This window comes from Nannospalax galili, unplaced genomic scaffold (genome assembly GCF_000622305.1).
Source record: "Nannospalax galili isolate Female #2095 unplaced genomic scaffold, S.galili_v1.0 scaffold100, whole genome shotgun sequence".
NCBI classification, from domain to species: domain Eukaryota; kingdom Metazoa; phylum Chordata; class Mammalia; order Rodentia; family Spalacidae; genus Nannospalax; species Nannospalax galili.
The window spans coordinates 14,002,364-14,014,745 of record NW_008352891.1 but is presented as its reverse complement, the minus strand read 5'-3'; the positions used below and the strand labels follow the sequence as shown (position 1 = coordinate 14,014,745).

The 12,382-nt window shown below is 44.4% G+C and overlaps 1 protein-coding gene across 5 annotated transcripts in view; it reads left to right on the top strand.

The window, feature by feature from the left end:
* Sntg2 (syntrophin gamma 2) overlaps positions 1 to 12,382 on the top strand; it is a 236,258-nt gene that overhangs the window by 206,975 nt on the left and 16,901 nt on the right. For 3 of the 5 annotated variants that reach the window (XM_008850183.2, XM_017802502.1, XM_017802499.2), the window contains exon 15: positions 7,318 to 7,410. The exons of the other annotated variants lie outside the window; for them this stretch is intronic. In XM_008850183.2, the coding sequence (XP_008848405.1) occupies positions 7,318 to 7,410 (93 nt within the window). The remainder of the gene's footprint in view (positions 1 to 7,317; positions 7,411 to 12,382) is intronic. 5 annotated transcript variants of the gene reach the window in all.

Genomic DNA, 12,382 nt, shown 5'->3' with positions numbered 1-12,382 from the left:
CTCCAGCTTCCCTGGAACTCACTATGTAGACCAGGCTGGCCTTGAACTCATAGCTCTGCCTCTGCCTCTGCCTCTGCCCCTGCCCCTGCCCCCTGCCCCTGCCTCTGCCCAGGTTTCCTCCTGTCTCACCTGCCCCAGATTTGGAGCTGAAAAAGACACAGCCAGACTCAAAAGCCCCAGGGAAGGCTACCTACCAGGAAAGGCAGAAATCATCTACATTGTAAGGGCTTAACTCCAAACACTGGAGAAAAACTTTTTCCCTACCAACACAGCAGCAAACGCTGAGTGAGAGCAGGAGCTTCCAACCTCACCCAGCCAGGACAGGACCCCAGCATCCCTGCTGGGTGGGTTCGCAGCAGACAAGTGGGCAGCCAGAACTTCTGCCTTCACCCAGAGGAGACAAAGTCATCTCCACTGTGCTGCTATCACCCCAGGGCATCCATAGAGGCCAGAAGGAGGCTTGGGTGTCTGGCACACCTGGCACCCTCTGCTGAAGTAATTTCAGGAAAATTGGTTAAAACAGGTTTGCCTACGCTCAGGAATCTTACAACACAAAAAATGCCCAGATTTCAAAAGAAAACCACTTGTCATGCTCAAAGAGAATGCCAGACAGTCTACAGGTACCAACATTGAAATGGCATGAATGTCAAAACTATTTGGGAAAGATTTTAACAGCATCTGTGGTTTTTAAAAATATGCTTCAAGACAGGACATACTTCGGACACAGGATTTGGAGTAATGGAGCTGGAACTGACCTGGAACCCACCTCCCCCTGAAGACGAGCTCTCGTGGTTTTGGAGAGCACTACACAAGCTCCTAAGGGAGAACATCAATCAGTGGTCCAACCCCAGCTTCAAGGCCTTATAACCACATCAGTGACTGGCACAGCAAAAGACATGGGTGCAGTAGTGGCACCTCTATCTTGGTGGTAATCAACAACTAATTGGACTTAAAATCCACTCGATGGGAGGAAACTCATGTGTGGCACTATAAATGGAACCAAATACATATGACTGAAGAGGTCTCAGATCTTAGAGAAAACCCCAAGGCCGTCAATCCCTAGACAAATGTAATTTCCTATTACATGCAAAATATGGATCCTTGTATTTACAGACAAGTATCCCAGTCACCAGTCTTCAAAAAAGCTCCTTTTGCAACTATTACACAATTCCACAACTAGTCACACACAGACATTGTCTGTGAATTGCCCAAGCCTAAGTGGCACATCTATAATACAACGCCTGCACCTAAGACTCACGGAACATAGAACAAGGGGTGAAGAAGACACTAATGCATCTCTCAGTTCTGATCAGCGAAGATCCCTCATATAACAGAGGAACGGGAACAGAAAAGCTCACAAACAGCCAAAGCGTGGACAGTAACAGTCTTTAGAGTGTGAGTGCATGGACAGGACTCATATTGAACTCTACCCACCCAGGGCTCAGGGACCTTGCGAAGAAGGGGTAGAATGATTGTAAGAGGCGGGGAGAAGGTGCATGACCATATGGAAATAGAGTCCTACAAGCTCCTAGGACCCCGATCATATGAACCTACAGCAATTGTGACAACATACACAAGATCCATGCAAACTCAAGCAGGCAAAACCCCAGCACAGAACTATAGAAATAGGCAACAAGTCCCAATTTTAGTCAAATAATTATTGGCAGCTGATTACTGCTGGGTGAGGAAGAACTAATCTTCATAAAAGGGCATGACTCTAGATGGGCTGACTAGACCTCAGTGGATGAACTTTCACTGAGGGACATCTGGGGACACTAACATGACACTATGGGCCTTAACACAAATGACAAAGTGTATGAATTTTAGTGGGGTGGGGAACTATAGGAGGGTGGCAGTGGGGAAGGAGGTATAAAGATAATTAAGATTAAGAGGTTCTGTGTAAAATATACAAAAATTCAATTAAAAATCTACAAAAAAAATATGCTTCAAAAACAAAGTATGGATATATTCTAACAAAAACACAGAAAGTACATCAGGGAGATCTGAAACGATGGTGAGAAGGGGAGAGATAATGAAGAAAATGGAAATTTCAATGTAGGAAGTATTATAACAGAATTAAAAGTTCAGTTGATAAGCTAGACAACAGAATGGAGACACTGAGGAAGAAATGATGGGCCAAATCTATAACAACAGAGACTGTCAGGTGTGGGGAACAGAGAGAACACGGATTGGAGGGAAGGACATGACATGGCATGGGGTCTATTGTCTGTGACTGGAGACCCAAGAGGAGAAAACAGGAAGGGCTACAAGATACTGGGGGTGGCCTGAATGGGAAATGTCCCCCATTGGCTCAGGTACTTAAAAGTTGGTCCCCAGTTGATGGTGCTATTTAGGGAGATTATGGAGCTTTTGGGACAGGAGCCTTGGTGGAGGAAGTACATCACTGAGGGCAGGCTTTGAGAGCTCATATAGCCTTGCCCAGCTTCTAGTTTGCTCTCTCTGCTTCCTGTTTGTAGTTGAAGATGTGATTTCTCTGCTTCTTGCTCTGAGCACCTGCTGCCATGCATCCACTGCCATTATGGACTCTTTCTTTAAAACTGTAAACACAGGCTCTTCCTTCTATAAGTTGCCCTGGCCATTTTCTCACAGCGACAAAAAGTAACTAATACAATGCTCAAATAAATCATGACTCACATTTTCCAAATGTACAAAGGTAAAAGTCTATACATTTGAGAAGTGAGCAGACTCCAAACAGAATACACCAAGAAGGGATGCACCAAGAACAGCCCTAATAAGCTTCTGTAAACCAAAGAAAAAGAAAAAGATCTTGAATACAGCCAGAGCAAAATAATTGATTACAGTGGAAAAATAATTCCTCATCAGAGACGACAGGAGGAAGGGTTCCAATATTTAAGTGCCAAAAGGAATCCTATAGCCATTGAAAATAGCTTTCAAGAATGAAAAAATATCATTCATGACCATTTCCTAATTAAGGAGAGATAGGATAAATTGTCCTTGGCACACAAACCCAAAAGGAATATGTGAAGGAATTTCTCTAAACAGAAAGCAAATAACAAAGAAAAGAACTGGAAATGCCAGAAAGAAAGTGGAATGAATAGACAGTCATTTCTGTGATTGAAGAAAATCATGCCACTGTCTCCATGATTCCAAATGTATATAAGGAAGTGCTTAAAATAACTGAACAGCAGGTGGGGAGGGGAGACTATGCAGAGGCAGGGGAGGCTTCCATAAGTCTCAGGGGTTGGCATGGCCACAATAACACTCAAAACCCTTCAGACATATAAAAACAGAATACTAAAATTTCTCCAAATGATGAATGTAGTATTGAGCAGCAAAGAATCAAATAGGAGGTTAATAAATGGCAAGCAAGACCTAAGACATCACAGGTCCCATCAAATGAGAGCACTGATAGGTGAGGTGAGCAGATGGACAGGTGGGCACTGTTCAAGCTTAGGGTGTCAACAGAAAGCCTGCCTCAAATATGACTGCACAGCTTGGAGTACAAGGACAGAAAAAGCTACATCATGTGGCTTATGCCAAAGGAAACAACAGTAGCCGCCATCAGATCAAGTAGATCTCAGAGTAGAGAAAGGTGCAGCAAGAGTAATTGTGGGAGGATGAGAGGGTCAGCTCCCTAGCCAAAGAAACATGGTCAACCTAAGTATGCATTCACCGGACACAGAGCTGCAAAATATATGAGGTAAAAGCTCAAGAAACCAAGGGAAACAGACTATTCTACAACCATAGTCAAGATCCCCGTATCACCACCAACAGCAAGCACAGGAAATATTTATGGAGCATCCAACCTACCAACAGCTTGATGGAGGCTATTTTGCAGGATCGTGGATAATATGCCAAGATACTCAATACCCTGGACCTGATAAAAACTGAAACTATCAAGGAATGTTCTTCAACCATGATGGAAACAGCAGTCATTAACTAGATAACAGAACATATTCAAATGCATGGAAACAACACATTTCTCAGTAATACGTCAGAGAAGTCTCAAGGCAAATCACAAGAGCGGGTCTCTGTAAACACCATTAACTGTGACAAATCTGTAGAAAGACTGACAAATAAGGAAGAGAGAAAAGGAAATGACGCAAGTGTCCAGAATCAGCAAAGAAAAAGACTACTACAGACTGCTCACTGTGGAAGGGCCCTGCAGAGCTCTCCTTCTATAGAGTGGACAATGAAAACCTAGGGGAACTCCATCAGGGTGATGCAGATCATCTCTGTGGCCCTGTCACTCACTGTTGAGAAAATTGAATGTGTCATTTGTAGTCTCTCCAAGAAAGAGACATTTGGCCCAAATGTTTCCACTGGAGAATGCCACCAGATATTTAGAAGATAATTGAACCCCGTTCCCAGAGAAAGAAAGAGTGAGAATTACAATTCATTTCTTGAAGCTAGTATTACCCTAAACTAACAATGGACAAGGACAGCACCAGTCAGAATATTCCAGGTCCCATTCTTCTGAGTGCAAACTCCACAGGATCGGGATGATCAGACCTGTTCAAATGTGTGCTATTGCTTACTTCCCACTTGAATCCAGTACCTCTGCACATTGCTTGGTCGCTGTTTTTATCATCATCGTCGTCATCTTTGTCGTCATCATCATCATTAATGTTAGCATTATTATTGTTATAGTGAAGCAGAGTCTCCCTGTCTCAGCCTCCTGGATGCTGGGATTACAGGCCCGCACCACTAAGCCAGGTGACTGTTTATTCTTCTAACACCATTTCCTCTTTGGACATTAGCAATTCCACTGGGGTTGATTGTGTACCATGGTTGGCAGCAGGGCAGCACCACCGAGCTCTTTCTGTACAGTGTAGCGATGAGATGGCTCTTTTGATCATTGGTATTCTGGTTTGGTTTTGTCTTAGGTTTTGTGGGCTTTTTTTTTTAACTCCCCAGGTGGTTCTGTGCTTGAATTTTTTGATATTTTTCTTAAACATTGGTTTTTCTCTCTCCTGCATTTGCCTTTGTTCCAAAACTGACCTTCACAGCCATGGATTTAGAGCTATTATTAAGACCTCTTTGACATTTTCGTAGAAAATGCTCTAAAATTCTCTGGCAACTTATTCTAAATTCTGGGCAGTTGGTGGGAGGCACTTAGTACTTCTCTTCTGAGCTTAGTAATTTATTCAGCAAGCTTTGTTGGATGTCCAAGGCCATGGTCAGATATATGTAGACAGAGTCCCTTAAGCAACACATTCCATTTTTTTTGTTCAACCAGCAAATGTTCCTTTCCATAACCTTTATCCATGCTTTTACCAGTAGATCTAACATTACTCAAGGGGCTGGAGAGCCGGTTGAGTGGTTAAGAGCATTTGCTGCAGAGAATCCAGGTTCATTTACCAGCTGCCTGTAACTCCAGTTCTAGTGGATCTTCTGGCCCCCATGGGGCAGTGCACACACATGGTACACTTATATACATGCAGGCACATAAATACACATAAAATAAAATTAAAAAGTATATAACAAAAATTACTCAATAAGTCGTTCTTATAGCCTCAATATTGTGTACAGTTATAAATATGTTATGAAAATTCTGCCCTTCAGTTATATGAAAATGCTGAACTTGCTAATTTCATTTTTTAATGTAAGCCATCCATAAGGGTGTCTTTAAAGAAATATGACCACTCCCATAATACCCTTGTCACACAGAAGGAACCACAAGGCAGACTCCTTCCAGAGAACTGGGAAATAGGTGTCAGCATGAGTTTCCTCTGACCCATTACAGGGAGGAAGGCATAAACACAAAAAGAGGGTGGAAAGACCTACATCCTTCTATTCACAACTTTGAAAGAACTGTTACAAAAGTCCATGATATGACAGTTTTGTGACAATGCCAAGTAGGATAGAATGAAGAAACTAAGATTATGCATATATACACAGAGCCCAAGTTCTAAAGATTTATATGGGGAAAGACTGTGTGTCTGGCAGTCACTGGCTGACTCTGCAGTGAGATTCTACAGGAATGAGCCTCCATTTAAACTTTCTCTTCCCTCGTCTGACCTGTGAACCCTTGAGAGGCTCTGCATCAGTGCGCACTTTCCTCCACAGGCCAGACTGTACCCACTGGGATTTGCAGTTCTTCAGGTCTCATGATGTCAGTGATAGGCTAAAGAATGCAACAGTTCCTCTGGAACTATTTTGTCTCATAGTTTATAATCACTCCATTTAAATTCTGGGCATCTAGTGAGTCTTAAACTATGAGAACATAAACTCTTGTGGGCTATCAACTGGGATCTCAGCACTTCTCACACTCTGGGTCAAGTTTAGAGAAGTGAGTAAGGGTTAACAACATAGGAAGACAGGACTGCAGCTTCTGTTTCCCACCCTCATCACAAGCACTAGTGGTTCATATAGTATTCAGTGGGCACCCACTGTGTGCACGATGCTGGCAGGCGGCCGTGGGCACCTTTGGCAGCACCAGGAAGCTGGGTGGAAGTTGGGTAAGAGTAGGGGTCTTCAGACCCTGTTGGACAGGGTCCCCACCTGTGTGCTTGCTCTCAGCCCTCTGAGAGGTGAGGAACAGACTGGGTCAATTATTGGTAGATTTAAATGATACTTGGGGTATTTGTTTGGTTATTAGAACACAGCAGAACAAGAGATGAGTGACAGAGTCAGGCACAGAAGTATGTCCAGGGCACTGTGTGTGTAATTATGAAGAGCAGCGCAAGTATATGATACAAGTCTCCTGACATTTCAGTGTTGTGTGTGTGTGTGTGTGTGTGTGCATGTGCACACTCACGCGTCAGAGGGAATATCAAGTCCCATCCTTATCCCTAAAGTGAGATTCATGTACAGTGATCTGAGAGATGCCAGCCTATATCCCTTCCACAAGAAATGCCCCCACTCACATGATGGCTTCAGATCCTCTCTTGGCTGGGGAAACTTTACCTGCAGACTGATTACTGAAGTTGACAAAAACAAGTTTATCAAGTTTATAGGGCAATGTTTCCTTTTATGTGCCCCTCCTCTGGGCTACTGTGAAACATTTAAAGCACGCATAACTCCAGTGAGTGTTTTCAGAAGAACCTTAGAGAACAGATCTCTGTCGAATTGTTTTAATGATTTGGTATTGTTTAGGTTATGCCTCTGAAGATATCCTTAGCCAGTGTAAGGACAAAAAACAATTAACAATTCCCTATCTACAGACATCTCTGCAGTTCCCTGTGACCCCAAATTCTCTGGTTTGTTCTACATACTTTGTATGTTAGAACTTAAAGAAAAAAATGACTAAAGGGAACGAATGTTGCAGCAACCTACTTAAAATTAACTAGGACTATTGCAGAATGTTTTCTCAAATTAATACTTTTTTTCTAGTCAAAAACATATATGTGCAGCTGGCAAGGAGAAATGCTGTGCTTCACGGTGGATTTTGCACTGGGATTCACCTGCTTTGATTGTAAGACAAAGGTAAGACGCGGGCGCCCCAGCACCACCATGAGTCTCGTTGTGCTTACTTAGAGATGTCTGACAGCAGATGGCTCTGATCAACTGTGCATCACACTGAAGATGCACCTTGGTATCTTGTCTTGCTCTTGCTAGCTCAGGGTCCCTGGGTGTTCACCAGCCCTGGCCATTGCAGCAGAAACACCAATGGAAATCGTGTTTGGCAGCCTTGATGAGAGACGAGTGGAGGAGGAGGAAGAGGAAAGCACAAGATGGGTTTTCTTGATCCCTCTAATGGGAAGAACCCACAATACTAAAATAAATGGAAACAAAATCTTCACTATTGCTTGCTTAAAACCTGAGTAGTTTTGGTGACAGTAACTCAGTTTGACATGGGGTAGAATTTAAGCATCAGTGCAGAGCTGCTATTGATTCCAGTCTTGTTGATTAAAAATGCCAGTGTGAGGTGTGGGGAAACAGTAGATCATTCCCATCAGACCCAGGGGCCCTCCTAATTACAGTGTTAAGAAAATGTTTGCCAAAGATAAAAGCTAATATTTTGTCACCTAATATATTTGAAAAATCTACCCTATGCCCATTAAGAATGAGTAGAACTGGAAAGTACACTTACAGAAGCTGCCGTGGGCGCAGGATGCCAGTGGATTTGGTTTGGAGAGCTCACTGGCTTTCATTAGGAAGGCCCAGTGTGAGAGCACCCTGTTCACAGACTCATGGGGCAGAAGACTGGTTTCTGTGCACGACTTGAGCAGGATCAAGGGGCTTTGCGCCATGGAGTCCATGGCTCACTCTGAGCTGCTTCCCGTGAATTCCCTTGCAGGACAGAGCAGAGAGGGTGGCCTGATTGTCAGCTCAGGCTAGCTGTGCCCCTTCTGACTGACTGCTGCCGATCTGTAGTTGTTAAGGAAATCTGTTCTTTAGGGGCTTTTCCTAGTCTGTGAAGCTTCAGTTTGCTGACATGATGCTTACCGTGAGTAAATCCTTTCCCATCTGGTCTTTGGGACTTCATGCTGGAGCTCAGTCCAAACCTGTCTTTCAGGAATTCTGCTTCACGCAATCTTTATTGCAATCACTATGCAAGCACAGAATTTCAGAAATCTGCTTTCTGCATGCTTTCTGGACACTCAGCTTGTGCCTTCTGCTGTTCCCGGGGGGTTCACATTGAAGAAGCAAAGCCTCGTCAAAGGCTCCTGAAAACCAACATTACGTTTCTCATAGCCGTTTCCACACTGCTACATCTGGACCCCTTGGGCCACACTCTTCTGTGACCTGATCTCTTCAGCCAGCCGATGAGCACTTTCAGACAGCAACTTTCTGGAGAAGTTTTCCCTTGCTTTCCACTCTTGTCAGAGCAAGGCTTTCAGCCAGGATAACTCTGCCCCCAGGGGACTATGGAGAAGGTTTTTCATTGCCAGGACCTGCAGCAGACAGAGCTTCTGTTGCATTCATGGCATCCATGTTGGGAACCAGCAGTGCTGCTCAGCACCTGCCATGCATGGGATGCCACACCATGGAAAATTACCAGATCCCAGCTGACAGTGCCCAGAACTGACCGCTTCCACTACAGAATGCTGTGATCCGAAAACTCACTAGGGACATCGTCACTTCACTTCCTCCCTGGGAAATTATTGTGATATTTCCCAGTAGGGACTCATACAGTCATTATAATAATAATAAGATATATTTTCATAAAAAAAGAATGGATCCATGTCTACATCCAGCATCAAAGGCCATTCATTCTTCTAACCCTGGGGTCAGTCAGCAGACGACATCTTTGTCCCTCTTAAGGATCCTTCCCACTGTCTGTTGACCACTGCACTTGCTAAGTGCAGGACCTGTGACTTGTTGCTACTATTATCAGGAAGCCACACCTGAATGTTCATTCTTGTTGTGCCTGTCCTTCTGGAATGAAGGTGGTGCTGGAAGAGGAGCCCTCCCTTCCATCTGCTGCACACTTATGGCTCTGAGGCTTCTGCTTCTTCTTCTCTGACTCACAATCTTACATTTAATCACACTAAATTTGAGACCCTCCAGATTCTACCTCAAGGGTAGGTTTGCATGCTCCACCTCCACACAGTCTGAGGGGCCTTATATGTGTGGCCTCTGCTCTGGGCAATGCCTGGGCATGGGCCACAGGCAGGGCCCTCACCTGGGAAGAGCAAGATGCAGTGCAGCAGCTCTGCTTCCTCTAGAGGTCCCACTGAGGGTTCGCCTGTGCTTCTGCTGGAGTGTTTCACATTTGGCCAGTTTTCCTGGAAGTCTAGAGATTAGCACAGTCTACACAGGATTCTGCAGGAAGACTTTTGTGGCCCTACCTGAGGATGGCATTGCATCCATCCACCACCCAGCATCCAGGACTGGGCATTATGGTCAGGGAGAGTCATGGTGTGAGCTCTGGTCCTGGTAACCTGGAAGAAGGGGTCCCGGGACTCTGTGGTTCCTCCTGGTTTCTGTGAGGATCCATGGGAAGCTCTGTCATGGTCTGCAGAAGCACCTCATGCTGAGCACCATCTTTGCATGGTCCTTTGCATGGTCTTGTATGGGGGCCAAGCCATGGGTGGGCATGCTCTCCCTCCAGGTAGCTAGGCCATCTGGGGAGGTGAGTGGTTTGGACAACTGTAATTAATGATAGCGCATTCTTAACCAAGCAACACATCAGCCACCTTCTTTCATCTGTGAATCCCTTCAAGCTGCCTGCCTTCCTTTCCCTACAGCCAGGTCCCTGATTTCCACAGCAGATCTGAATTGGGGCCCTAAGGGAACTTCCTGCCATTGCACACAGCGTCTTCCCCTTGCTTATCCCTAAAATTAATCTAACAAAGTATTTCTTCTCAATGTACATTTTATTGAATTTTTGTGCATTGCATACAATATATTTTAATCATATTTAGATCCCTGCCCCATCTGTACCTCTCATAGCCCACCCACAAGATTTCATGCATTCTGTCATATATGTCAAGGCCTGTTGAGTCACTTTTCTGTACCCAGATGTCCCTTGATGTGAGTTCATCCACTGGAGCCGCTAACAAATTTTTAAAACTGTATAATTCGTTTCTTAATGTTATGAGCCCTCTGGAGCTGGATTCCCTCGTAATAGACTATACAATCAATCTGAACTCTTACCATTGAGTAGAATTTGTCAGGCCTTTCATGACTGTTTGAGCTAGACAACATGAGATGCCCTTCAAACCAGAATCCCCTGAGTGATGCCAGAGTAGACCTACAGCTTCCCATGGTGAGCCTCCTGGGCCCCAGCAGGTCCCGTCCTAAGCTCAGCTCTCCCAGGTCTCTGCTTCTAGGGGACAGCTTTCAGCAATCCCTGTGAACCTCTCTGCTTCTCACCATTCTGTCCAATTTCTGGCAAGTTTTCCTGAAGATCTAGTTATGCTTTTTGCTTGTCTGAACCTGAGCTTGGGCCACAACCTCCTGACCTTGCTTTCTTTGAAGGTGAGCTTTCGCTTCTCACCGTGCATCTTTCTCATGGTCACCCCTTCAAGAAAGTCTATCCTGAGAAGAAAGTCAATTCAGCTGTGAAAAGCAAACAGGGTCCTGAGTTCACAGAACTCTCCCTGCTTGTCCTTATTGACAAGTCTCCATTATTTAAATTCAGAGTGATGTTTGTAAGCTCCATGGAAGGAGGCCTAAATTATTATCATACAAAATGAAATGATTATAAAGATAAGTAACTGCTGAACATCAAATATTTATAAATAATTTTGCTTTCTATTCAAGTCACTATGGGAAGATCAAATAGATTCATGGATTAGACATGTTGAGATTTAGGTTTGTTGAGCTTAAATTCACAGATGATTAGAAGAACTTCACTGGGGCTTAGGAGATAGCCCAGTTAGGAAAGTGCTTGCCTTGTAAGCATGAGTTCAATCCCCAAACCTCGCATTTTCATTGCCCCCCACCATTGGAACATTTTAATGTTTTAACCATGAAAACTAAATGTATTTTGTATTTTTTACTATTTTAATTGAATATGTGTGCATTTCATGCAATACACCTTAATCATATTTAGACCCTTTCCGTGTCTGCACCTCTCATAGCCCCCCCACTGAACTTCATGCATTCTGTCATATATGTTAAGGCCTATTTAGTCAAGTTTGTGACCCCAGTTGTCTCTCAATGTGAGTTCATTCACTGGAGCCTAGTCAGTCCATCTAGCATCACTCCCTTAAAGAAGACCAGCTCTCCCTTTCCCAGCAGGGATCAGTTGCCAATAGTTCCTCAGCTAAGGTTGGGGCTTCTTCCTCATTTCTCCACTTCTACGCTGGTATTTTGTCTGACTCGATTTTGCATGGGTCTTGTGCAGGCTGTTACCATTGCTGTAAGTTCATATGAACAAGTTCCAAGCTGCCTGAAAAAAATTCTGTGTCCTTGTGTTCATTCACTACTTCTGGCCTCTACAGTTTTTCCACCCCTCTTTCACAATGCTCCCTGAGCCCTGGGTGGCAGAGGTTTAATATAGGAGTTTAATCCAGAGACACGCACCCCAGAGGTTACATTTTTTAAAAGCCAGCACTGTGGAGGTGGAAACAGGTCGATCCCAGGGGTTTGTTGACTGGCTAGCCTTACCTACTTGATGAGGTCCAAGCCAATGACAGGCCTGTCTCAGAAGACAAGGTTGATAGCACCTGAGGAAGAACAGCTGAGGTTGACTACTGGCCTCCATACACACAAGTGCACACATGCACACACATACCAGCATAGATAGACACATGTACCTGCAGGGAAGGAGGGAGTGAGGGAGGGAGGGAGAGAGAGAATTCTTCTGGGCCCTCACACTGGTAAACCAGACAATTTCTGTAGCATTTCTGAGCCACAGCTAGATCCATGACTTGATAGCAGGACCCTTAACAAAGGTATATGAAAGTATAATTTGAGGATGGGCTGACCCCATGACTCAGTGGGAGCGCATGCTAGTATACACAAGGCCTTAGGTTCCATCCCCTAAACACACACACACACACAC